Source organism: Rissa tridactyla, chromosome 1, assembly GCF_028500815.1.
Source record: "Rissa tridactyla isolate bRisTri1 chromosome 1, bRisTri1.patW.cur.20221130, whole genome shotgun sequence".
NCBI classification, from domain to species: Eukaryota; Metazoa; Chordata; class Aves; order Charadriiformes; family Laridae; genus Rissa; species Rissa tridactyla.
Genome location: NC_071466.1, coordinates 88,082,235 through 88,109,576, shown reverse-complemented (window position 1 = coordinate 88,109,576; position 27,342 = coordinate 88,082,235). Strand labels below are relative to the sequence as shown.

At 40.5% G+C, this 27,342-nt stretch overlaps 2 protein-coding genes across 4 annotated transcripts in view; both read left to right on the top strand.

Moving 5' to 3' along the window:
• RPS6KA3 (ribosomal protein S6 kinase A3) overlaps window positions 1–9,931 on the top strand; it is an 82,451-nt gene extending 72,520 nt beyond the window's left edge. For both annotated transcript variants that reach the window (XM_054187677.1, XM_054187607.1), the window contains exons 18-22: window positions 726–887; window positions 1,081–1,157; window positions 2,229–2,346; window positions 4,486–4,626; window positions 5,777–9,931. In XM_054187677.1, the coding sequence (XP_054043652.1) occupies window positions 726–887; window positions 1,081–1,157; window positions 2,229–2,346; window positions 4,486–4,626; window positions 5,777–5,899 (621 nt within the window). In that variant the 3' untranslated portion in view covers window positions 5,900–9,931. The remainder of the gene's footprint in view (window positions 1–725; window positions 888–1,080; window positions 1,158–2,228; window positions 2,347–4,485; window positions 4,627–5,776) is intronic.
• A 1,543-nt stretch (window positions 9,932–11,474) lies between these two features.
• Window positions 11,475–21,128, top strand: EIF1AX (eukaryotic translation initiation factor 1A X-linked). Of its 2 annotated transcripts, XM_054181171.1 has the most exons (7): window positions 11,477–11,665; window positions 12,725–12,808; window positions 14,597–14,700; window positions 16,339–16,389; window positions 17,373–17,454; window positions 17,562–17,653; window positions 19,753–21,128. In XM_054181171.1, exons 1-7 carry the CDS (start codon window positions 11,650–11,652, stop codon window positions 19,756–19,758), a joined length of 435 nt encoding a protein of 144 aa, XP_054037146.1. In that variant the 5' UTR covers window positions 11,477–11,649; the 3' UTR covers window positions 19,759–21,128. The 2 variants fall into 2 exon arrangements, with proteins under 2 accessions (XP_054037151.1, XP_054037146.1); XM_054181176.1 differs by lacking the exon at window positions 12,725–12,808 and having other exon boundaries at window positions 11,475–11,665.
• The last annotated feature ends 6,214 nt before the right edge of the window (window positions 21,129–27,342 follow it).

Sequence of the window (27,342 nt, the reverse complement as noted above, 5' to 3'; positions counted from 1 at the left end):
TAAGGCTTGTTTATAACATACCTTCAAATAAGATTAGATTCATTCTGCCAGAGCTTTGGCACCTTCTACAGTTTTTGTCAAGCATTTTACATCTCAAGCCCTTACAGAACAGCCGCTTGGAAACCAGTACAGGCTTTTTTTGACATGCCAGTCCATTAGGAAAATACCTCTTCGATATTTTGAGATTTTTTTTTTTTTGGCAGAACTGTATTAAAATTCCTTCTTAATCAGACCTTAAATGTTTGGACTGGGATTAATTCAGATTATCTGAATGAAGAGAATGTAATATAGAACACCAGTTACCAGCAGTAACTAATGTGTGGTTATGTAGCCCGGTGGCGTATCAACAGCTACAGACATCTGTGACTCTAAATCAGAACCTTTGGCTAGTAATATCTTTTGAAGAGCCTTGTAGGTATGCATGTTAAAATAGAAAATACATATATTCACCCATTAGAACAAGACATCTGGAACTGTCTGTACAAATAAATTTGGGGGGATTGGGATGTCTGGAAGGGGCTTTATAGTTAAAGTTTCCAAGTTAGAATTGTAGTGCTCTATATACCACTGAGCATCAGAATGCTACAGCTGAAGTTAGAAGCTGGAAATGTGGAAACTGATTGCTGATGGGAGATTTTAAATTAAATAGCGGAATTGATAATTATAATATAAAGCCTTTCCTATGTTTAGCTTATTGTATTTAGTGGTTTGTTTTATGTTTTTAGGTTGTTCATAGAGACCTGAAGCCTAGCAATATTCTCTATGTTGATGAGTCTGGTAATCCAGAATCAATTCGAATTTGTGATTTTGGCTTCGCAAAACAGCTACGGGCAGAAAATGGTCTTCTGATGACTCCATGTTACACAGCAAATTTTGTTGCGCCAGAGGTAAATACCAGGACAGTTTATATGCCTTGGTTTATTTTGATGGGATTTTTTTGCTGGCGAGATACTTGTTTCCTTCTTGTCTAACAAGTTAAATCACTTCGTAAACACTAAAAACTTGAATTCTCGCTATTTTTATGGCATAATCAAAGCATTTCTAAGAATTTTTTTCAGAAAAAATACTTGTCTCCCTCAGGTTTTAAAGAGGCAAGGTTATGATGCTGCATGTGACATATGGAGCCTTGGTGTTCTACTTTATACCATGCTTACTGGGTAAGAGTAATTTTAGTTTGCTTTGCTGTAGAATAGCAAACCAATATAAACAAAGAGAGTAATAAATGTAGGCCCACTGTTGAAGATGTTTCTATTGAGGCATTGATTAATCTCAACTTTGGCTTCAGTGAGGATAGAATATGCTTTGTCTTTAGTAGAATCCAAGTTTGCAGACACTGACGTGAAAAATTCTTGACTTCTTATGTCTCATCTATTTTAGATGTTTAATTTCTGCTTTGTGGTGATTTAGGAGTAAGAGTTGACTGTTTCATGTGAAAATTAGCTGATTAAGGCAGCATATGTGTTGACAGAAATACATGTTGCAAATAGAATTGCAATGCATTGAAGCATGATTGTGTGCAAAATTCAACTGCTTTATAGTCTGAAGTGATGCAGTTAGGATATAAGAAATGCTATAGAAATGCATTTATATATGCAACAGAAATGAATTGTATAAAATCTGATGAATAATAAATCCTACTGTAGTTCCACAAGTTCAAAAGATGGTTGCTGTTGCAGCTGCCAAATAGATTATCTTTTTATGCTGGATTATTCAGATTGCCACTTTGGTTAAGAGTTAACGCCATCAGAGACATTACGGCATTTTAAAATAAATAAGTGACAAACATTTGTTTTTAAATAAAACTCCTTTTTGGTTGTGGATATTCTAGTAGCAAAAATGTTTATAGTGAAGCAAGGAAAATTGCTACACCTTCCTTCCTCTAGTATCAAAACAACATTTATTCTTTTTCAGACTCATTATAAAGTCTTCATATTTAATTTTGTAATTTCACTAAAATATGAAGGCTTAAGGAATACTTTCTGTAACTCAGGAACCACCAGGACTTAGACTGCTGTAGGAAAAATCTGGTTTTCAGACCCGTTACAGAGGGAGTACATCCAGTAAGAACAGATCTGTAGTCAGTGCCATGCATTTTCACGTGTTAAGAATAATTTCTTTTTACAGCTACATATTATGTTGAACTCGCTGAACATTGTGATCAGATTCATAATAACTGTTGAGGTCCAGGTTATGGAAGTTATTAACATTGAATTTGTTTGGTTAAATAGCTACACTCCTTTTGCAAATGGTCCTGATGATACCCCAGAGGAGATTTTGGCCCGAATAGGTAGTGGAAAGTTCTCTCTCAGCGGTGGTTATTGGAATACCGTTTCAGATACAGCTAAGGCAAGTACATTTACTTTGTCCTTTGGGGGATGAGAAATGGATTGCAACGCAACACGTTGCTTATAATCTCTGTGTTATATCATGTATGGTTGGGTAAATTCCACCCATTATTATTACTATTTTAAAATACTGATCTGATCCTTTATATACCTAGAAGTTTCTTTCCTGTTTATGATCCTTTCGTGTTTCAACAGCCGCTTGCATATAGGAAGGAAAACGGGCATGCCTTATACTGTAGCCATTAACAAGTGTCCGAAGAAATACAGTGTATTTTATCAGTATTCACACACATGCAGTCATCCATGATGAGAAATGCTGTAATAAAACTTCATGTGGAAGCATGACATTCAAAAATCATAAAGATAGTCTAAATCAGGCTAATGAAAATATTGTGATAGTTACCATATGCGCCACTGATTTGGGCTAGAAAAATAAGTAGTTTTTCGCATTTTTCTGCTTGGATGAGTTCTTCAGAGTTACCCAAGACAGTTTACCTCATAGTTTTTCATTAGGATTTGAGCAGTTTATTCTTTTAAGTACCTTAAGAACTTTTAGTCCTTAAGGATGTCATATCTACTCAAAAAAAACCAAAACAAAACCCACTGAAGTATTATACTTTCTTTTTACTGTGTTTGTACAAAGTAAAAACTTTAGACAACTTAATTTTTTTAGAAGTACATTTTTTACAGCAAATAGACTCTAAACTGAAGTGTGCAATATCCTTTATGCCCCTTCTGTGTAGCTACAGCAAGGTGCTAAATTTTTCAAAAAAAAAAATCTTTTACATGGATTGTGCTCTTTCTTGCTATTGTTGATGTGTTTTCTAATGTACTGTTCTCATAACTCAACCATTTTCCCACCAATCATGTAATTCATTTGATAGACAAATCAACCTGTTAGAATAACATGTTTACACTAATCTGGTAGCATCAGCTATTTCTTCCTTCAGTGCTATTCTGTTCAGTTGTGCTTGGGAGTCTAGAATGAACCAAAACCTGTCAGCTATGAAAAAAATCGTAGCTTCCTTTTTATTATCTTTATGTTCAAATTCTTAATTTGAATTACAAAACAAAGAATGTTTCGTATGAAAATGTCCGGTGTTGCTAATGTAACTTAAATTATCTTAAATCCAGTTGTAGTCAACTAAATGTGTTTCTCCACAGGTAATTGCTTAATGTAGAAATATTATTTATGCTTTACCCTTAGTGACTGACATCTAAAGTCATCTATAAAATACTATGCTGCTGTATAAATTTGGTTCCAGTATCTTGAGTGTTGTATGCATTTCTCACTACCATAATTTGAAAAAGATAAAATAGAAGTTGAAAAGGTTGTAGAAAAGGACGTACTAAAGCAAAGCTGAAAATCTTTCCAGATGTTGAGAGACACTTCCATCTAAAGAGAGTACATAGAATATGGTGTTTCATCTCAGCAGAGTTGACTGACATGACAGACAAAAGAGATCATTTCACTGATGATACAAAGAAGGAGAGACTCGTTCCTTTTTTCAGTTAATATATTCTGCAGAAGTTAAAAACTAAACAGAAGTTAAACGCCTGTTCATGTGGTTCACAACTTAATTGTGAAACAACTGTGAAAGGTGTTTGAGAAGGGGGGAAAAACAAAAATATAAGCAATAAAATGAGTTCAGAGACAATGAGGTAAAAATCACTTAGGGTACTTTTATGGACAGCAGAGGTACTAAAATTCAACCTTCAAGTTGTACAGTTGTCGAAAGATTGTTAGACACTGGGGAAACACGAAGGGAAATATCATCTATATTTTCTCAATTGTTCTTTTTTCAATACTCATTTCCTTACATATCCGCTATTTGTCACTGTTAGAAAAAAACCCCAATACTGGTATAGTGGGGCCTCTACTCTGGCCCAATGTGCATACTCTTATGTTTGTGTCTTTTGCCTAAGTAAGTTGGATACTTTCCTCTTGTGTTACCAAACATCCGTTAAGTCATGTAATTAAAAGACATAGTATTATCATTTCTGGGCAGTTTTTCAGCTGTGTCAAACTGACGTTACGACCGTATTTTTATACCTCTAAAATCTTCAGGTTTAAACTGTAATCTGTTTTAAAACTGAAGTTTTACGCTTTGTAAATTGATTCTTTGTATATTATTGACAGGACCTTGTTTCAAAAATGCTTCATGTTGACCCACATCAAAGATTGACTGCAGCCCAAGTTCTTAGTCACCCCTGGATAGTTCACTGTGACCAGTTGCCTCAATACCAGCTGAACAGGCAGGATGCTCCCCATTTAGTGAAGGTAAATAGATGATTGTTAAGCTTGCTCTTTAGACAAAATTAGTGTAAACTAAAGAATTTTTAAAAAAAAGTTACTGTGGCATATGTTTCCTCAAAATACTATTTAAAAGTTGTTACAGCTGTGAGTCGCAGTAAGCTATGAAGTCATGGAGAATAAATCTAATACATTTGAAAAGGACTTTTACTTTCTTAGGTTTGAAATTTATTGGACTGACTTACACTGGGAGGCTTAACTTCCTTAAGAAACTGGCACAGAAGAAATTGTTCTTCTGATAGTGAAAATGTTGTCAGGTGACTACAGGGGAGCTGAAAAATAGTTTAGCTAATTCTACAGTTTTACAGGATGTTAATCGTCAGTGACTGAAAGAAAACAGTATACTTCATGATGACAGTATAAGCTAAAAAGAAGCCCAAAAGGCAATGTTAATTAATATAGTATCGTACATTCTGTCTGAAACACAATCTGGTTTTGACCCTGATAAACTTCTTCACTTTGAACAAGCAGAGAGAAATAAAAATAATTGAATTCTGTTTCTCTGTATTCCACCCTGGCTTCAATCCTACATCCAAGAATCTCTGCCGTGCAACATAAAAGGGATCTGAGGAATATAATTAACAGTCTCTCTGAGTCAGCTATTAGAAATGTCTAGCATCCAAAAACACAAGTGGAAAGAGGGGGCAGTTCTGATGCCACAGCTCACAACTTTCTAACATATTTTTTTTTCTTACATAAATCTTCATGTGATGAATAATGTGGGCGACTTTTAACTATTTTGTTGAAAACTGAAATGGTTATATAAGTGATAAGCAGAGACAGCCCACTGATAGCGGTTTCAGTCCCCAACTATCTCACAAAGCATGGAGAGAGAACTTAATTTAGCAATTTGCGTTTGGTTTTTTAAGCAAGGTAAAATTGCTTCAGATTGATCTGAAAACTATTTATTACCTTAAAAAACCACTTAATCCAAACACTGCTTGTATTTTGAGTAATGCAGTGGTATGTTTCTGTTTTGTAGATGAAAGTAGACTGAAAGTTAAAACCCATTCAGAATCGCTGTCACCTAGCTCTGTGCGATCTCTAGTGTGTGCGTCAGTCACAGTGTGCTCTTCTTGGTTTTGTTTTTTTTGCTTTTTTCTCCTCTGCCCCACAGGGTGCAATGGCAGCAACTTACTCTGCTTTGAATCGTAATCAGTCACCGGTTCTGGAGCCAGTCGGCCGTTCTACTCTTGCTCAGAGGAGAGGTATAAAAAAAATTACCTCAACAGCCCTGTGAAGTGACCTCAACCAGATACTTGGTACCACGGCATAAGATGATAGCACAAATCATGGCGACAGGTAGCACATATCTGACAGATACCTGCAAGCACACTCTGTCCCAGCTGGTACCTATAATGCTGCTGCTCCTGCTGCTGCTACTGCTTTCATCTATTCTCGCTTTAAACTGTTGATGGCAAGTTACTGATCTTACTGGAGCTTCAAATGGAGTGACAAGTGGAAACACAATGAAAACGATCATGATCACGATTGAATAAACCAGAACAATTATGAATGCCACCTCTGTCAAAAATACACTGAATAAAGCACTCTGCACCACATAGCATTATTTTTATAAGGAATATTTTTCGTCCCCTAAGATATTCTTTGTTACAGGTAGAGATGGACAGTTTATGTTAAGCACTTAGCTTAAACAATCTGTTTATATTAGCACTATATACTTTGTGCCATCCAACATTTTGTATGTTTTTGTAAACAGTTCACAAGCAGTACATTTCCGTGCTGTTTTCTTTAATGTATACATGCCTTGTTTTACTTAGATATTATTAATCATTTTGACAATTAAGGCTGATTAAACAGTTCACCTGGATTAATCAGTATTGTTGGACAGCTCTAAAAGAAGCCTGACTGTTAAACAGCTATTGAATGTAATACTATGAATATGTATTTCTCCTTGCCTATGTCTTTTCTACATTTCCATGGTTTTGACGCTGCATGTCATGTTATGAAAATCAGGATACTGTTTATAGCATTCAAAATTTAAGCAGTGGATCTCTCACCATACTATATATACAATAGGTAATATAACCCAGAGAAGAGAGAACTTTCTCAGTGTCTCACTCTGTCTTTTGTTCGCCTTCCCCCCGCTCCCTTTTATCCTCTCCCATCTAATCTTTGGACTCAGGAATCATTGCTAAATACTTTCTGATAGAGGACATTTCTATATTGTTTATTCTTATAATCCATTGTTAATATTTTATCTCTGTTGTGTGACTTTTGTTTAAGCTGCAAAGGATTTGTTCGGTGAATGTTGGCATTACAAGAAAAAAGGCACCGTTGAAGATAAAGCAAAACATATTGTCCGCTAATAAGCAGAAGCCTGCAAAAAGTAGGTTTAAACTGCATTTAATGCGGTTGCAAAACTGATGGATCTAATGTTCTGTCAGTTCTTTTCCGGTAATTTTAATTGGCAGCCAAAGCAAAACAAGAGGAGAGTCATCCAGATCTGTCTGGGGTTAGAAAAGGGTCATTATAATTTACCATGAAAATAGTATTATCCCAGTCAGGTAAAAGAAAGCTGTTCAGAGTGAGTGTTCTCATTTTCCCCCAGATGAAAGCAAGTTTGTAATGAGGGTGAAAGACTCATTTTTAAATACTAATATATACTTTTACGACTTCTGGCCTGTCAGTGTCTTAAGTAATTAAAGGCACATCTTGATGGCTAGTCTTGGAAGATCAAATTGCCCACATGAGAAGGTGCCCTGGAATGTGTCTGAATTCAGTGAGTGTCCCACTCCACCAAAATGGTATGCTACATCAACTCATTCCGGGTATGAAAATGGCTATTGGGAATCCAAGCTTCAATAAATATGGATCTGGTGAACAGCTCTGTATGAACAACACAATTTAAAAACTAAAAGGTGCAATTTTGTGTTTCGCGTAAGAAGGTGTTTTCTTGATTTTAATGATATTAAATTTCTTTTATGGTGATTAATTTGCTACTTTCCCTGAAACATCAGAGGTTTGTTGAAAGGGGGAATCATCTTTATGACACCACAGATTTGCTCTAAATGAATTTGAGAGTGTTCCTTCTGCCACAAGTGTTTCCAAGTTCCTTGGGGAAGCTTCCTTTGTTAGACTTGCAAAGGATCCCGCTTTTATTGCCCTTAAAAATCTGTTGAATATTTAATCCATCATATAGTTGTTAAGGAATTGGTTTTATGAACAAGGATTCTGAAATTACCATAGATCTCAGAAATTTGAATGCACAGCTCTTGCAAACAATTAGCATTTTACCCTTACTTGGTGCTCTAGCATTGAAGTTCCCTTTAGCTGTGCAGATGCGTCTACCCTTCCTTCAAGAAACATCTTCAACTAGAGGCAGAAAAAGGCCATTTTAATTTTTCTTTGACAGTGTCTGCAGTTCCAGAGAAATTTAGCAAAACCTTATCTTTCAGAAAATGTATTTTCAGTTCTGTGAGCAATCACAAGTCAGGCCCATCAAAATCTAGAAACCTTCTGGAGTGGCTTTTAAATGTCTTAATCTGAAGATTGTCCCATCTAGTCAACAGACAAGATTTAAAACTGATACTATTGAAATAAAGGGATGCCAGTACTTGCTAGCGTGTCAATAATGGCATTTCAGTTCAGGGAGGAATTTCTCGTGTGTTGTCCGTGTGTATATAGAGGTACCTGGCAAAGAACAGACCAAAAGGAGGAAGTGTTAAGCTGCTTCACTGTTGGCAATATCTATATTAAAATAATGTAAAAGTACTTTCACTAATTTTATTTTAGCCATATTTTGTGGCCCTCAAGCTCACTGGTCATTAACCAGATAGCGAAGCAAAGTTAACTCCTGCATTTGATGTATCTACATTCTCAAGTAAGCTGTTAATTTAGTCTAGACTTCACAGATGTTGCTACCATGCCATGTATATAGCAGCATAGGATGAATGTTTTAAATGCTAATCAGAAAGGGCAGTGGTAACTTGAATGTGTTGAAGTCCAGATCCACTCTATTTTTAAGTTACTTCATAAACCAAGGTATGAGGGGCCCGTCTATACAGGAGGTATCTTTTACAGGTGAGGCTTACATGGTTTTATGTACCTTACCTCCTATTTTGGAGCCGTGTTCACAACTTCCACATTTATTTTTATGTTTTTGTAGCTGCAGTTGTTAGAAGCCACAAAGAAATCCACGTAATGCTTCTTTGAACCCCAGCCCCTTTCTGTTAGAATGTGAGTATATACAGCACACTGTAAATTCATTGCTGGACTGCTTCTTGGTCTACAAAGCATAGCAAGTCACTCTAGGACACGCAGTCATAGAGGACAAAAAAGGAGAACTGCAGATACAGGTGAATTTTCTATATGTAGGCTGTGGGTTTGTTTTTTTTTTAGTGTGAAATTACCACTTACTGTGCTTGAGAGAACAGAGGGGAGAGAGTAGTTGCAATATTCATTAAATGCCATCTATATGCAGTAAGGGCAAAGTTCTTTATTCATAATCACCATAACATTGAATGGGACTTATAAGGAGTTTTTCAAGAGAATATTTAAAACTTTTTTCTAAAGAGACAAGGGCATATGAAAATAGATTTACGTGTCTGGGATTTTTTTGTGTGTGTGTTTTGCTTTTTGTAAATGTGATGTACCAACTAAAGCTGTGCTTTTCTATTATTGGAAGGAAAGGATGCAAAATATGCTGGTCCTTAGTAAGCAGCAATGGTTAATAGATGCATTTTCACTTATGAAAATGATGTAAATGATTAGCTTTATCTTGATACTCTTGACCTAATCAAAGGGAAGGTGTACTTATGAGGGATGTAATTATTTTGCAACCTAGTTGGGGGGGAGGGGGAGTCTACTTAAAACGTTTTTAAAAAATGACAAAATCACAGATAAAATATTTTTCTACAATTCTATACAATCATACTTTATACTAGTTTTCTCAGCATGGCATGTAAGTGAGTCTAAGGTACTGTTCCAGGAAATCAGTGGTATTGTACCTTGTTCTAGACCATTACGATAGCATCTGTTAGATGCTTGGCACTGCTGTCATAGAACTGAAATGCTAGTAAAGAAAAAATAAATAAAATTGTACTGAATACTTTAAATGATTGTTTTATTCAGAGTCTGATCTAGGAAATGTTTCAATCATGCTATTAATGTGTAATTAGAACTGTTCCAGATGTAACTACGAACAGTTCTGGGAAGATATCATTGCTTGTACTCCTGTCTAATGGCAGGTTTTGTAGTCTTCAAAAGAAATTGAAATTTCTACTATGAATAAACTTTCAAACATCTTAAAGTGCTTTTTTGGTTAATCATTTGTTCTGCTCGGTTATAAAAGTTGTTGTTTGTTCATCACTAACACTGAACTGCATTTGCAGCATACCAAGTGTGCATTTCCAACTGGAAAGAGTTTTTAATAAGCAAGTGTTTGTCAGTTAAAATGTTGCTATATTCCAGCATATTTAGTCAGATCGCCATTAGTAGGTAAATAGGGAGCTGAAGGAAAAACACTTGCATTCAGTAGATGCTATAGACCTCACTATATGGCAGCGAGACCAAAGTGCAAGAATATTGTATTTTAATACCCCGTAAAGACTCCAGTTGACCGTAAAGCACAACTTAAAGGGAGGCTGCTAAATACTACTTGTGATGCCTGCGTCGCTCTGGACGTTGAAAATAGAGGCATATTTGATAAGTAATGAACCTTTAAGCATTTGAAAAATTAGACTATATGCATAAGTACTCCATAAAAAACATGCCCATGTCTTTCAGCAGCTCATGCAACTTGGAAGTTTGCAAGGGTAATTCTTTTTAGCCTTGCAACCTGGAAAAGATGGAAGAGTTTTAAAAGTTTGCATAGTTTACATAAAATTATAGTAGTTGTGATAGGGAATAGATGAGGAATGTAACCAGTGTTGCTAAGTGTAGCAGAAGGCGGCTGTACGAGGCCATGAGGAGGGGCCTGGCGCGGGGCAGAAGAAATCACGGCAGAAATCCAGGGCAGCGTTTATCTCCCAAGAGAAATTCTCGCCTTTCCTGGGATCCCGCCTGCGGCCGGCGCCGCTCCGTCCCCGCGGCCGGCTGCGTCTCGCCTGCCTCAACACAGATTTAAATCCATTTTCGGATAAACTGGATCATCTGTAGGCCTGGAAAAGCTCTGGAAAGGGAGAAAATGGAGGTCGACATCACACGGGATCCCGGTGATACCACCTTGCCTTACTTTCTACCCTCCCGGGGGTAACCCTTTAACAGGTGCGTTTCTGACAACGTGTTTCCTCCCCGAGAGGTGTGACCTTTCCCCCCGGCTCGCTGGCCGTGCGCTGCCCGCTCCTCCGGCCAGAGCCGCCAGAACCTCCTCTTTCTCCTTAAAATCCACCCCGAAAAGTCCCCGCTGCTCCCCAGAGCTGCCGTTCCCGGCGGGGACCGGGGGGGCAGAGCGACGGCTGCAAGCGGGGAGCGGGCCTGGGGGCGGCGACGGCGGGGGGGTTGCCGGGGGGGGTGGGGGGTGTGCGGCAGGCCACCTCCCGCCGCCGCCACCGTCCTTTGGGGGTCAGCCCAAAACTCCGCGGCGACGTTCCAGTGCGACCGGAGCGACCGGCGGCTCCGCTTCCCCGGGCCAGCCCGCCCGCCGCAGCTTCTGATTGGTCGCCGCTGCCCGCCCGGCGCGGAGCCCTGGCCAATGGGGCGGCGCCCGCCGCTGGGGACGCCCATTGAAGGAGACAGGCTGCGCCGCGCCGGCAGCGGGCGGGCGGCTGGGGAAGGTCTGCCAGGCGCGTGCGCAGAGGCGGCCCTGCCGGGCGGCGGGAGAGGCCGCCCGCGCGCTAGGGGGCGCTGCGGCTCGGAGCGGCGCCAGCGGCCGGAACGCACGAGTCAGCCGCAGCCCCGGCCCCGCCGCGCCAGGAGCCGCCGCAGATCCCGCCCGGAGCCGCCGCTCGCTCCCGCCTCACGGCAGCCGCCTGAAGCACCAACCGCCGCCCCTGCCCGCAGTTCTTCCGCGGCCGAGCGCCCGGCGCCATGCCCAAGAATAAAGGTGAGGCCCCTTCCCCTCCCCTGGGCCTTCTGCGGCCGCCCGACCCTTAGCCGTAGCGGCGCGGCCCGGCCCGGCCCGGGCGCGGCCGCGCTGGGGAGGCCCGGGGATGCCCCCCCCCCCGCCCCCCGTGCCTGCCGCCTCCTCTCACGTGGGAGCCGCCGCGGCCTGGTGCCCGCGGGCGGGGCGGGGAGGGGGCGGAGGAGCTCTCCCGCCCACCCCGCCGAGCCGAGCCGGGCCTGGCCGGGCCGGCGGGTACCCCCCGGGGCCCCTTCTCCCCTCCTCGGGCGCGGGTCCCGGCTTGGCCCGGCTCGTACGCGGCCCAGCGGCGTGTTGGAGGCCTCTGGGGCTTGGCCGGCCGGGAAGGGGGACGCCCCGGCGGGGTTTGGCTGTCAGGGGCGGCCGGGTGTGCGTCCCCCGCCGTGCGCCCGCTGGGGACCGCGGCTTTTCCCCTTTTCCCCCAACCCGCCGCTGAAAGGAGAAGAAGAAGGAGCGAGAGGAAGGGAAGAGTAGCTTTTTAACAAGCTCTTTTTTATTCTTAACGGTATGATCTGGTCTTCTGCGTTTTCATGGAAGAGCGCTTAATCCTGCTGCCACGTGTGTGCCTTTTAAAAAGGGCATCTTCACTTAGAGCGTAAGCTTTCCCCTGAGTATTTCAGGGGTTTCAGCATTAGAGTAACCCCTCGAGTTACTCTTCTGCTCCTCGGTGGGTACCTGCATCGGGTTATCCCACCATTACTTATGAGGTGTTTGGTAACAGCAGTCACAAAAACTGAAAATGGCGATCTTGCACAAACCCCTGTTGAAGGCTGCTGTCACTCTGGAGCAACCAGATCTTAAATAGTGGAGGCTCTGATCTTCTAATTGCTATGTTACTACACAATTGAGAATTTAGAGCTAGCAATATTAAAAGCAAGCAAAAAAATCTAGATCTGGTTAGGATACTCAAAACAGCCATATAGAGAACAAGCACAGAAATCCCCATAAGTCTGATTATTTCATTCACTGTATTCACAGATGGTAATACATGCTTTTTTTCCCCTCCTCCCCCTTTTAATTTAGGCAAAGGAGGTAAAAATAGGCGACGAGGTAAGAATGAGAATGAATCAGAAAAAAGAGAACTGGTGTTCAAGGAAGATGGGCAAGGTGAGTTTTTTACTATAGTATGGCAGTGCTGTTTTCAGTCAGACATTGTAAGTAATGTACATTGGAAGTTGATACACAAAGAAAACATCTGTATGTCTGAGAAATATAAAGGTATTGTGGAATAAAGAGAGGTATTCTTACTAGGGTTGTATTTGAATTCTAAATGACACATGGTGTGTAGGAGGAAGACATTAGGGAAAGGGAAATTCTAAGTAGCTTCACCACTTAAGAATGAAGCTTGCCTCTCCTTGACCTTATTATGCTGCTGCGTATAATACAGTATGTATGTAAACATTCCCTAGAAGTCCCTTTAGCAGTTCTGTGTGAGGGTCTGTAAGTACCTGGCTTAGCTGATGTAGTTCAGTGTTGCCAGTAGTTGCTGATTGTCTCTTGGATGCACGGTCACGCTCTCTGTTTTATACCAACTGTAACATTTCTTGGACCCTTTAATGAGCGCTCCAGCATCACTGACCTGGCAGAACAGTATCTCTCACTGTTCTTCCGCTGTCCCCTGATAGTTTGGTTGAATTGGTTCCTGGGTTGAGATGTCTAACAATTATTAAAACAGGAGCAATAGGTGAGGTCCTTACTTGGATGTTGTCAAGTAAAGTAAGCCACAGGAGTGTTCAGCTGGAGGGTGGTGACTCCTCTCCCCTGCCTTTTGGTGACAGTGAGCTCGCCTTCCTTTTGGCTTTCCCTGTGTTGTGTGTCACACTCTTGTGGTTGCTCGCGTATATGTGAGTACTTGCCTAGTGACCAGTTAATCAGCTGGTTTGTTAGAAATACAGGAAAAGTAAATCACTGTAAAAGAAGTGACCCTGAACTCATTTTTTTAAGCTCTTTCTGATATTCTGTGACAGTTGTTAGCAAAAAAAAGAATTGATTTCGATGCACCTATAAAACCTAAAATCCTTTCCAACTCCCAAGCAAAATCTACTTAATGAAACAATCTCAGTTATTAATAGTCTCATGTTGGACTATCTAGCTTGTGCTAAGGAAAGATTTTTAGAATATTGAAATACAGTTCTGGCTAATCGATAAATTTTTTTTCCTGCGTACTATGGGTGGTCAGATAATGCTAGAATTCTTTCAAGCTTTATAATAATAATAATATAATTCTTACAGGCTTTATTCTTTTTAGTTAAATGGTAATGCGTTATGTTGCAAACTTTAATAGCATGTGTGAGGTACTTCAGTAGTGATTTCTGTAACTCAGTAAGGGATGGAGATTAAATACAAGGTGAAAGATTGAGGGTAGGTGTTGGAGAGAAGCTTTGCAGTTTTCAGCTGAAGCCTGGTGCTTGCCTTGCAGGCAGTTTCTGAGACCACCAGAACACATCCTTTCCAGAACAGCTTTTTTTCCCACAGAGCCTCTGCAGAAGGGATTCAGAGTATCAATGGGGTGTACAGGATGCGCCGCTTTCTCCTCTTCCCTCAGTGATAGCACAAGATTTTTTTCCATTAGGACAGGAGCTGTGAGGCTGTGATAAACTTTCAAACTCTGAGTGTGACTTGACAGCCCTAAAAATTATCTGTAATAAGCGTTTCAAAGGGAACAAAAACATGGGTACAACCAAGAATGAGCAGTGTTTGAAAATGTTAACACCAACAATGATAACAAAAACTGTGATAAGTTCAGCAGCCTGTGTGGCTGATCGGAGCTACTCTCTGCTGGTCATGTTTGATAAAATGTTTCAGCAGATTTTGGTTACAGTGGCAAAAGTTATTGGTTGTTTCATGAAGCTGTATTTGTTTAGAAGTTTTGCTATGTGTTACTGTCTCTTTCAGAATATGCCCAGGTGATCAAGATGTTAGGCAATGGAAGACTGGAGGCATTATGTTTTGATGGTGTGAAGAGGTTATGTCATATTAGAGGGAAACTAAGAAAAAAGGTAATTCTGAAGCATTGCAATAGAAAACAGTGGCGTTATGCATGATATGTACTTGTAAAAATTTACGTATGTAGCTCATTGCAAAAGTTAATTTTTCTATTGTTCTTAATACTTAAGCTTCTTTTTTGATAGTAAACTAGTTTGTACTTCTCTTTGTATTGCCGGCATAAAAATAGGTAGTCTTTGACTTTTGAGTGAAGCACGTAGTTGAAGGTCTACCTTTGGATATGTATGTTTCGGGGGAGATTTTTGGCTGCTCATGAAATAAGAATTTTTTTATATTCTAGAAACTTGTATGTATATGAAATACTACGAAGGTCTCTAATTGTAGTTGGGGAACCTGATGACTATTTGGAAAATCAGCATGTTATATCTGAGACTAGCTCAGTGCTTAGCTTAGCAGAACTTCTGTTAGCGTGAAGGCTGACAACCAGCATAGGAAAATAAAGGTGTAAAAGGGTTGTCCAAAGCCACCTCTTTTGTATGCTATTTCACAAAACCGGTAAGAATCAAGGTTTGATACCCCACTTCATTTGGTCTGTGAAGGAACTTGATGATCATAGTCAACTTCTCAGGGGGTGACTTGTTTGGGAAAGTTTCTTCATAGCTTCCCACAGGCACCTCAGGTGCCATCATTTCATTGTCCACTTCATGAGTTCCCAAAACGTTTTCATGCAAAGATGATCTGCAAAAGTTTGTACCTTCAGGGAAGCCAGCTGTACATGTTTGCAGTCTTAACTTTGCCGTCTTTGGATGGTGTCCCCTCTTGCCCTTGTCAGCTTTCCTTTGCTGGTGTGTGCTACAGAGGAGGTCCTCTCAGATAGACAGTCTGTTCTCAATAAAAACAGACGTTCGCTGTGTTCATTCTGGATTGCTCCACCTGTCTTTTTTTGAAGACCAGTGAATGCATGTGTCTTGGTATCAGTATGAGCCCCACTTAGCTGCCTGCAATACACTGCAATAAACAGCTGAAGGTGGTGGAGAATGTGCATAGATAAACGCTAGGTGCTGCAGAATTCATTTCTTGCATCACTTAGCTATTCCTTGTGTCTAAAAGAAAGGAAATCTTCTCAACTGATATATATTCCATCTCCAAAAAAATCAAGCTGACGTGGGATAGAACTATCTTGTGCATTTACATTAGCATGTCCTGTTTTGCAGGCTTCTGGCTTTGGTTTGAGTGATTAGCATAGTCACTTACTAGAAACAACTCCATTCATTTTCCTATGCTTTTCACTGTGCTTGTCCATCACCCTCTTCGCCAGGTTGTTTTGTTTTTTTTTCATTTTTGCCCTTGTGGAGCTCAGCTCACAGGGTGGTGACTTGATGCATTATTTCTGTTTTCTCAGAAGTTATAACTTAATAATGACCTTGTTGTATAGACACTCTTCAAAGAAGTTTGATTTGCCTTAGTAATAACTCTGTGACATGTGAAACAATGTATCTGTGAGTATTTATGACCTTGGTTTTGCTGTTAAAATATGAAATTGGGTATTTCTGGTTTACTAGTTAGAAAGTGAAAGTGGTGACTCTAGTGAAGTGTTTCACATCTCTCAGAAAACCTAAATGTGCTGTTTGGCTCTTGTTATACAACAAAAGTTGAATTCCTGAAATATAACTTATGTTTTCCTCTTTCAGGTTTGGATAAACACATCTGATATTATATTGGTTGGCTTAAGAGACTACCAGGTAAAAATTCAGTGTAATTTGCCAATGAAGAATATCTTACAAAAAGCTTTATTTAATGTTAAATTGCAGCAGGTATCATGAGGAAATTCCTGTCTAACTTTCTTTGAATTTGTAGTTGGTTGTGCTAAATCATGACTGTTAGTTGCCATCTATTACAGAAAGATTGTCATGAGTAGACGACAAACTCTGGTTCAACTTGTTCTTCTAAATTGCACCCTGAGACTCTGTGAGTGAAGGTGCTTACTGGCATCACACCTGACCTTTTTTTTCCAGGCGTAGCTGTCTGATGCTTGGATCCTGTGATATAAGGGAGATTGAGCCAAGCAACAAATACCTTATTGTGATAATCTGAATTTTTGGTAATCAGAATTTTGGAGCCTTGATGTTTAGGCTCTTACCCTAAGAGGCCAATTGATCAGTGATTAGTTTCTACTTAAATTTCAAAAAATGGAGTAGCATAATTTTACCTAATGTAAAGGTTAATGGAAAACAGGTGTCGGATTTTCATTAGGTAAATGCTTTTTCTTGAACGTTTGCATTGTCATCTGTTGTTTGAAGATAGATTCTGCTTCTGAAACATACGTTAGAGTTGTAAAACATTTAAGATACTATCATTTACTGTATGTATTAAACTACTTAAAACTAGAAAGTTTTGACACTTTCTGACTTACCATAAAACACCTCACTATCTGTGTTCTCTGAAGAAAGATTAATTTCAAAGGCATGAAATTAAACTTCTCGAATGACTTATAATAGGAGAAAATTAAGTTATCGCCCATAAGAAATTAAGATATTCTGCAAATGAGCATTTTATACTTCAGACTTAAAGGAACTGGAGGGGAAGGAGGAACAAGATACTCTTCTATAAATAATATAGATGTTATTCTTCTGTAAATAATTCAGGTGTTACTAGTCTGCTGAGGTTAATAGGGAGGTTTTTTTCTTCATAGGTGACTAATAAATTCTAATAAATCCTTATTTAGGATAACAAGGCTGATGTTATTCTAAAGTACAATGCAGATGAAGCTAGAAGTCTGAAAGCGTATGGGGAGCTTCCTGAACATGGTAAGAATCTTTTCACTTAAAATTGCGTGTTCATATTGGACAAGAATATTCAGTCTGTCTTGACTTGGTTTGAGTGCGCTCCTTAACTTCTCTAAATTCCTTCTTAGCTAAAATCAACGAAACAGACACATTTGGTCCTGGAGATGATGATGAAATCCAGTTTGATGATATTGGAGATGATGATGAAGATATTGATGACGTAAGTAGTAAATTATATTTTGTATCGTATGCTTGAAACTGTCGTCTTTGGCAATAAGCTTTTTTTCATGGTTTTAGAGCAAGGAAAATAATACATTGATGTTCAGAATAGCTCACCTTCTCAGGGACTGCTTCAGAAAGTGGTGTGGATGTATGCATGCCAGCTTTCTGCTCTCACTGTCCTACAATTGTTGACCTCTAAGCAAATGGCATGCTTAGTGACATACTATTAAAACACACATGGAGAGCAGTCTTCTGCTTAAAGAAGATGCTTAAAAAAAAATCAAAGTTGTTTGACCCCAAAGAGCTAGAGTTGCATAGCAGCGTTCATCCAAATGATTTTGTGTGTGTACATATATGTGTGTGTGTGTGCACATATGCGTGAGGGGTTGCAGTTATGCAAGTCGACGACTACATCCATGGATGTAGCTGGGTATGTTCGTATTGAAGGAACTGAGTGTAGCTCTCAGGACTGCTCTCTGAAGTGTAAGCTCCTTACAAGCGGCTCATGATGGAAAGCAGACGATATAGGAAGGTTTAGCAGACTAGTAGGATTTCCCTGTGTCCCCTGCACAGTAGGCAAGAAAGACCTCTCAGGGAGCAGGCACGAAGGCTGGTGGGTCAGCTCCTGTGCCGTGTAGGGCAGCTGTGGCCAGCTTAGTCGAGGCAGGGTGAGCCATGAACTGGACACCAGCTGCTGGAACGGGTCACAGGGCATGTAGGTGTGTTGGGGAACTGCATGAATATGTGTGGGTTTCACGTATTCACGTTGCTGTAGTTTTAACAACCTCAGTATCTAATAATAACTACAGAAATAATGAAGGGATTTGTGGTTTTAAAAAAACAAAGACTTGAAGTCTCCGTTTTCGTTTACATAAAAATCATAAAAAGCTGCATCTTAGTAGTTACTGAAGTTAACCGTAATCCTGAATTTACAGATTGCCGCAGTAAGTTGTGTTACTGCTTATCACTAAGCCATAATAACTGACCATGCACACTCATAAATTGTAGTAGTAAAATTGTTACAATTCAAATTATTTAGAATCTGCCGTGAAATGTTTTGGAAGTTGGTGCGCTTTATTTTGCAGTTGAGACATGAATGTGTGCAGGGTCAACTCGCTGAGAGGATAAGTAGTAACTTACTGAGCCAGTGAGTTGAGTTAACTTAATTGGATAGACTGTTCTAAGTATATTATTATGTTTTAATTCTTCATCTTTTTAGTCTTCTCTCTCTGAGTTGGCAATATGACTAACTCCCTTTAAATGCTTACATTATTTTGACCTTTTTGAGGTTCTCAATATATGATGCCTTAGATCAAATATTTAAAAAATATCAAAGTTCTGATGCATTTTTCTTCAGACTTTTGAAAATTGCACTTTGGACCTGTCAGTGGTTGAGTTTACTGAAGATTTAGCTTACTGAAACTAGAAACACTTTCTAGTACTGCATGCTTTTAATAATGAAGCTATTGTAAAATGTCAAAGTGATAAGTAGCTGTAGGAATATTGGAATAATAAAATTTGCCAACTAATGGATCTTTGTGTGGGATAATGGATTTAAGTGAGCAGCTATGCAATACAATATTGATATCATGCTTTAAGAAAGGAAAAGGCATAAAGAGATAAAATATGAATAACCTCTCTGAGGATCATCCTAGTCTGCCTAGAATGAAGTGTGGCTTCCAAGGTCATAGTTAACGTGAAAGACTTGGCGGAGCCTTTCCTTTATTGTTTACGTCAGAAGAATGGCTCAAAAATGGTTCATTTGGCCACCAAGTTAATCTGGATAGTTGCTACTTCAGGAAGTTACCCCTAAACTCGGTTTTGTTTTCATTTGTGAGAATCGTGGGCGGGTTTATCCCTGAACTATTTATGCGTAATTTTATTGGCAGAACTGCTCACCTGCGTAACTACAGTATCACAACAACGGTGGTGGGCATGGAAGAGGAGAGTCATTGATCGCGTGTTAAGAAAACGGGATATGAGCTGAGGCAAAAAAAGTACTGTACCGAGTTCAGGAAGTCTCTAGCGTAAAGACGGAGTTGCTTGTTGAAAAATGGATGTGAATTAAATACACGATGTGGTGTTTTTGCTTTTCAGATCTAATTTGGAACAGAGGTTTACATTCCGACTTTTTTCCTCCGAGGATTGTTCTACATTGATATTTCGATTATTTTTTGGGTGAAGTCCCTTTCTTTTAAGAAGACTGAAAATTCTCAGTAAAGAGTGTAGTTTGTTACATCAAAAGGATTTATTTTCAATGTTTGTTTTAAAGTATTTATATTTCTTTAGAAACGGATAATGCTGGATTATCACAAAGGTTCAATGAAATGCCACAAATATTTTGTCTCCTCACCAATTAGAGCTTTTACCTCTGGATGTAAGTGAGATACAGTGACACGGGCTGTAAAAGACTGCATTTTTCCCTCTTCTGCTTTCATCACTACAATTCCAGTTAAACTTGTATTTTGGAATAAAAATTGTTTACCCTGTAATTATCATGGATTTTGATTAAATACAAATACCCAGTTCGGATTAGTATCAAATCATACTATGCAGTGTCTGTCCTTAGACCCCTTGCCTTGATGTTAACTTTAAAAAGATTTTGATAATATAAAAGGAAGGCAGAAATCTGCATTTAAATTCATAATGCACGATGAATCTGCTTTTCATGTCTAGTAGCATGCTGCTATTTTTATACTGATTTTGATAATTAAAAACACTCATTATTGCAGAGATGTAAATTTGCCAGAGCGGAGGGGTAGGGGAGAAGTAAGGATAAAAAGGAAGCAGCATCTCAAATTTGCAGTTGTTAAAAACTGTCTTGTATGCATAGGTAGTCTGTCTTGTAAGTACAGTAGTCCAAGCTGTAGTTGCAGAAGATGAACACTGGGTGGCACCCAACTTAACAGGGATACATTAATACGGAACATTAACAGTTGGGTTTGTACTGAGAAATCCGTAAAATAGTTTTTTCCCCCAAAGCGAATGCTTAACATTCTTGATAAGTTAAACATGTAGAATATTTTTTACACTATAGAAAAGGTTATGTTAAGAGTAGAGTTTTATTTTAATCTTAAATTCCATGCATTGTAAGGTACACCGTTAAAGCTTATGTGAACGTTGAATAACAATATAAGTGAGAAAATAAACTTGGGTCAAACGTAGGAAAAGAATCTTTTCATCCAGAATAAATGACTGAAACAAACTAATGGAAAGATTCTTCCTCCACCTTCAGACTGGAGGAGTCAGTTAAGAAGCTGAATAAAGACTAACATCATCATGCAAATATTATTTTGTGATAGCCTTAGTTTCTTTGTCTTCAATTATGTATTTAACAGCTCTGAAAGCAGGTTAATGGAGAACTTCCTTTTGTGCCATAAAAATCTGATTCTTGACACTTGTATTCGTTATACAGTCTTTTTGGTATGATGTAAAGTGACTACCCCAATAGATAAAAACAAAATGGCTTTAAACATGGAGTGGCCTCATTGCTTTACATGATTTTTAAGGAGGAGTTCTGTGCTACATTTGAACTGCCAGTGCATTTGCAAAAAGGTCTTCTCTTTTTACTTTTTTTCTTTAATTATAGTGTCTGTTTTCCTTACATGGATCTGGGATCTCATTCTAGGAGTAACGTTTTCTAAATATTAAGTAAGTTTGCCAAACGCTTCATGCGTTTTAAATATTTGTTGCAGAAACTTGCAAAGTATTGGGAAAAGGTACTACCAATACAGCATTCCTACTCCACTGACCTTAAAGTATATGAATTTACTGTCTGTGTGCCTGTAAGGTTCAGTTGTGGAGCAACATAAATGCTGTAAGGTTTCAGGATGAGGTTTATAAACCATTCCCTAGCTCATTGGTTTCCTCAGCGTATTAAGCTGTGAGCAGCTCTGAAAATGGTTAAAAGCTCTCAAACCTGATCTTGAGGCGCAAGTGCGGAAGGTAGGTGTCTGTTCTTTCAGTTGTGCTAGCAGAAAGGTTAATGATTAAATTACAGTGAATATTTACTCAAGATATGGATTTTGTGGAAATTATGCTCGCCAAAACCGATCTTATACATGGAGGAAAAATGCAGAGTGCATGGTCAGTGGCAGGGAGAAATAAAAACGAGTACACCACTGTTGAAAGGAGCTTATTTCACTGTTCTCACCGGAGTTCTCCAGTGTTAACAGAGAGACTTCAACTGTGGGGCAGAGGTGAAACTCTGTTCCTGACAGAATTGGTTATGGTTTGCCCTGAGGTTCCTTCCAGTCTTCATTGCTCCCAGGCTCGTGTCTGGCTCAACCTAAACTCTGCAAAGTTTTTAAGGAAATTTCCTATTTATTATTTTCTTATCAATGCTCTGGCTCATCTGGTTTCTACTTACACGCTTATCTTGAATACACTTCCTCATCTTGTTCCTCTGTCCGCTGCTAAATCTCCTTTCACAGACCAATGGAGGCAGCTTTATGTTGTCCCTTCTTGCTTCTCTTTTCTTTGAGGTCGGGGGGGAAGCAGCTTGCACAAGGAGCTCTTTTCAGTGCCTCCATGCAAAGAACGGTGGTAGAAGAGCAGCTGCCAGGTGGAGGATTGCAAGATTGCTGACTGTAAAGCCATGAAAGGCGCTCCATCTGTAGGAGTATTTTCTAGATAAATTTTTTAACAATTCTTCTTTCACTTTGGGAGCTGCTGCTGGCTTTTTAGCTATAGTGTAAAATTGAAAGGAGGGATTTGAACGTTAATTCCCTGCAGCTAAAGTGTGAACTTTGTGTTCGCTGTTTCCCACTTTGAGATCTTCCTTGTGATTAAAACGTTGAAACGTGATTTTTGTTCATCATTCCAAATCTTCTTTGTCCCTTCACCTTATAATAGGGGCAGCTGTGCGTTTGTTTGAACAGTCCTAATGCTTTTCCACCCTAATCCTCAGCAGATACAGTCCAGAGAGACACGCTAATTGAAAAAAAGTACATGGTTTTAAAACCAAAAACCTCTCCTCTCCTTATGGAAGAGGAGGAGGAGCCAGCAACACATAGTTGTTGAGTTCCACACCATTTACTTGTTACTACTGATAGGTTTGATCATGTGACTGTGCACTGTATGTGCTAGTGTGCATCTATGTGCTACTATGAGCTAGTGCCATACATACATATGATACATACTGTACATATATATGGTACTGTATATATATATGCACAATTAAATCAGTGTACAGTATACAAGCTGGTAGTGGTTAGGCTGGTGCAATGATTGCTCTGGGTGATCTGACATCCGAGTGATGTCCATGAATCAAAATGAGCCAATGACCGAGGGTGACACTCCGCTCGGTGTGGTACCGGCTGTACTGCTGACCAGCTTCTTCAGGATGAACCGACAAGACTCTCTGGCACGTCTGGGTTGTGACCTAATGCTGGGATTGCTGCTCCTGGGGCCCCCTGGTGATAACGTCTGGAGAAGAGGAGGCTGAGCAGAGACCTTATCGCTCTCTACAAATACCTGACAGGAAGTTGTAGCAAGGTGGGGTCCGTCTCTTCTCCCAAGTAACAGGCAATAGGACAAGAGGAAACAGCCTCAAGTTGCGCCAGGGGAGGTTTAGGGTGGATATTAAGAAAAATTTCTTCACAGAAAGGGTTATCAAGCATTGGAACAGGCTGCCCGGGGAAGTGGTGGAATCGCCATCCCTGGAGGTATTTAAAAGACGGGTAGACGTGGCAGTTAGGGACGTGGTTTAGTGGTGGCTTTGTCAGTGTTAGGCTGATGGTTGGACTTGATGATCTGAAAGGTCCCTTCCAACCCAGGTAATTCTATGATTCAGGTGAGTTGGGGTGTTGACTGTTCCTGCTGTTGGGCACGCTCCAGTCAAAGCCATAGTTATTTGCTGTTATTGAACACGAATATCATGGGACTTGACTACCTGTATCGTATGGTTCCCTAGAGGACTCGAGCCTAGCTTTTCATCTGTGGATGACACTGCTGTCCTGTAGGTAGTTTGACCCTTTCATAGAAGTGAGGACTTGGAAGTTAAAATAAGCGCTGCCTTTTGGAGGATGTGCGGGAAGAGGGAAGTATTATGTGAAATAATCTTGGAGTAGTCTGAGTGCAGCTTTATTTGTCCCTTTAAACTTGAGGCCCGTTGCTGGCTGTTGTGAAGGTAGCTGTTGGCAATGGTTTCTCATTTTGATACAAACCAGTGAATCTTCAGAATGTATTTCTCAGGCTGTGTATGCCCTTCCCTTTGGAGAAGGAGGGAGAAGAGGTGAGCAGGAAGGATGCCTTTCCTTTATTATTCTTATCACCGCAAGCATGAGTCACAGTTCCAATTGATTAATTCAGGTCGCTTGTGCTATATTTTGCCCATCAAATTTAATGCCAGAGATCAACTTTGTGATTATAAAATACAATCTCAACCAAATAGAGAGGCAAGCTGAAAATAGTGAGTACCTTCACATAGTAATTCCATCTAGGAAGTAGGTACCGGCAGCAGGGTACCACGAGAAGCATCCAAAGACTTGTGCTTGTTTGCTCCTGGGCCACACTTGGGATCCAGATGTTTTAATTACACCGATTATGGTGTAATTTCCTTTGGATCCTTAGTGGGACAAAAATACTTTAAAAAAAATGTATAGATGAGACTGTGTTGTCTGTCCTATGAGTTAGCTTTCCTTCATGTTTTTTCCAATGTGTTTGTAGACGGAGAGGACTCTTGCACAGCAGTTTTATTTATATCCAGGCGGTCAGCTCAAGAAAGGAGCGCTTAATCAGAAGCTGAAAGAGACTTGGTAACAGTTAAGGGGCCTTAACTTACTGCATCACTTGCCAAACAGAAAATTCTCTTTTGCAGTGCTCTTACTGTATTTTGCAGGCACCTCGTTCTTCCCTCTTGTAAAGCGGGTAGCTCCTGTAGGCTGTGATGGTGTTGGAGTCTCTTCTGCAGTCACTGGCATCTGGATTCCTTAATCAGCCCTACTCTTCTTTATGGTTAAGTTAATTAATTTTGTTCCCAACTGAGGAAGGTCGTCAGCAAAATGCCCTTGCCTGTTCGGCCTCTGGAGGGAGCAGACAAGCAAAAAAACCAAACCGACCTTGGCAGATTAGAGCAAGCAGATTGCCTCGACTTCTCGGTAGGAGCTTCTATCGCTGGGTTTCAGGGACTCTGAGATGCCCGGTGTCTGCAATAATTATTGCCAGCAATGTAAACACTTAAGAATTTGTTGGGGTTTTTTTTAAGTTTTTTGAAGTAGGTCACCTTCTTCTTAAAGAACAAGCTGATTCAAGCACATAAGTACGGGCTGAGGTGCAAGCCTGTCACTGGGAGCAACACACGATGGGTACTGCTGTTTCTACCCCTAATAAATATAGGGAAGAGCAGCAGATACACTGGAGGATCCCCATGGGACACCCAGACCTGCATGGTTTATATACGTTCCACCGTCAGTGGTACCTGCTGTCAGGAAGGGTTCGGCTTTGTGACAATCCTGGAGACGGTGACAGGACTCTCTGCAGCTCCTGTGTTAGTCTCTGTGCTTAGAGAGGAAAGCCAGGTGCTGCGGAGTCCTTGAGGAAACGGCTTCTGACTTACAAGGCTTTAAAACTAATTGTAGCAGACAGTGGTGGGGGTGGGGAAAGACGCATTAACGAGGTTTCGGAGAAGATTTTTGCTCCCTGATCCGGTGGAAAGATCTCCTCTGCCCCTGGCTGAAAACTGGAGATGTGTACAGAAACTGCAGCGGTTAAAGCTGTAGTCCTGGAGACTCGCTGAGAAGCCCAAGACCCTGAAAAGGCGTGGAAGACCTTGCCTTCTTCTAAACCTATGGGCAGTGACTGTACCAACCTGTCTTGTCAAATTGGTCTGGAATAGGTCTGGGATGTTAATTATCGACTGATGCAGCAGGTGGCTGACCAGAGGGAGTCTTGCAACAGCTCAGTCATAGGGACCCTTGTGTCTTGAGCAAATAAAAATACACAGCTAGATCCTAAGTTTTGCTGAAAATGGCAGAAGTAGCCAGTGCTAAGTTAAGCGTGTAAGGTGTGATGGAATATATAGAGATGGATCTTCAGATTGCTGATATAACCTCACAGTTCTCTGCTGCTAATTGACTGCAGTGTAGGAACCTGAATAGAAATGAAATGGAAGAAGCCACAGATCAGTTTTTAGTGTGTGTAGGGGTAGGTTTCCCCTAGATTTGGGAGACAGCTTCTTAAACTCTGGAGAGGTAGTGGTTAGACTTCTGCAGCTCTTAGCCTGACCAGAAGGACTTGCAGTATCTTATTTTTTGTGAACCTGTGGCTTATGAAATTTTTAATGGAATGTTTGGTTCTTCACACCTAAACGGCACTAGCCACTTTGGAAAAGAAAAAGTGTGGGTGCATCCATTGATTTTAATGTTCATGAAGATGTTGGATGGTTGGATGGTTCTGCCGGCCCTGTTAGCTGAAAACATCTTAAAATACGCCCTAAGACCCATTGGCATGGTTGTCCAGTCTTACTGTATTCCCCTTGAGTGACCAGGGCAGAAGTAATGGGCACCCTGTATCCCACTGTGGTTGTCAGTGACATCCCCTTAATAGCAGCTTATACCACTTGCAACCTGGTAATGTGTCTTTGGACCACTACTGTTAACCACAGTATTGGCGAGTCAGCAGAAAACTCTTCCCAAAATAGGGCACCAGTTTCACAAAAGCGTTGGAAATGTACAACAGCGTAGGGATTGTTTCACTAAAAATGTGAATGTGACACCTGTAAGTGGAACAAATGCTGTCACCGGTGTATTGTTATGCTACCATCAACTAATGAAGCAATTGTTGAAAAGTAAGTGGAAAAAGCTGAAATTAGCTAGTGCTCCTCTGTATTTAATTACACTGTAAACCTCAACAGCCTCCTTCTCTGCCCAGTTTGAACTGATGCTATCGTATTGCTGGGTGTACGTTTTGTCTACAAAGGCAGGAAGAGCGATCTCATGCTTCATGAAATGTTTTCAATTGAACTGCTGCAAAGTTACTGTTTAGGACTACAAAAGTCAAGGTTAACTGTTAATAGAGGATAATACAGAAAATAATATTGTAACTAAGAAAGAGAAAATAATACAGCCAGTAGCTGAATATATATGTGTTGTTACAGGCAGCTTAGGTTAACCTAGCAATAGTTATATGGGCAGATGTTAGAGAATGAAAAAACACTGAAGATGTGTCTGATGTGTGTCAGAGGGACCTTCACAGGCTTGAGAGGTGGGCCCATGACAACTCATGAAGTTCAACCAGGCCAAGTGCAAGGTCCTGGACCTAGGTCGGGGCAATCCCAAGCACAAATACAGGCCGGGCAGAGAATGGATTGAGAGCAGCCCTGAGAAGGACTTGGGGGTGTTGGTTGATGAGAAGCTCAACATGAGCTGGCAATGTGCACTCGCAGCCCAGAAAGCCAACCGCATCCTGGGCCACATAAAAAGAAGTGTGGCCAACGGGTCAAGGGAGGTGATTCTCACTCTCTTCTCTGTTCTGGTGAGACCCCACCTGGAGTACTGCGTCCAGCTCTGGAGTCCTCAGCACAAGATGGATATGGACCTGTTGGAGAGGGTCCAGAGGAGGGGCACAAAAATGCTCAGAGGGCTGGAGCACCTCTCCTGTGAGGACAGGCTGAGACAGTTGTGGTTGTTCAGCCTAGAGAAGAAATGGCTTCAGGGAGACCTTATAGCAGCCTTCCAGTACCTAAAG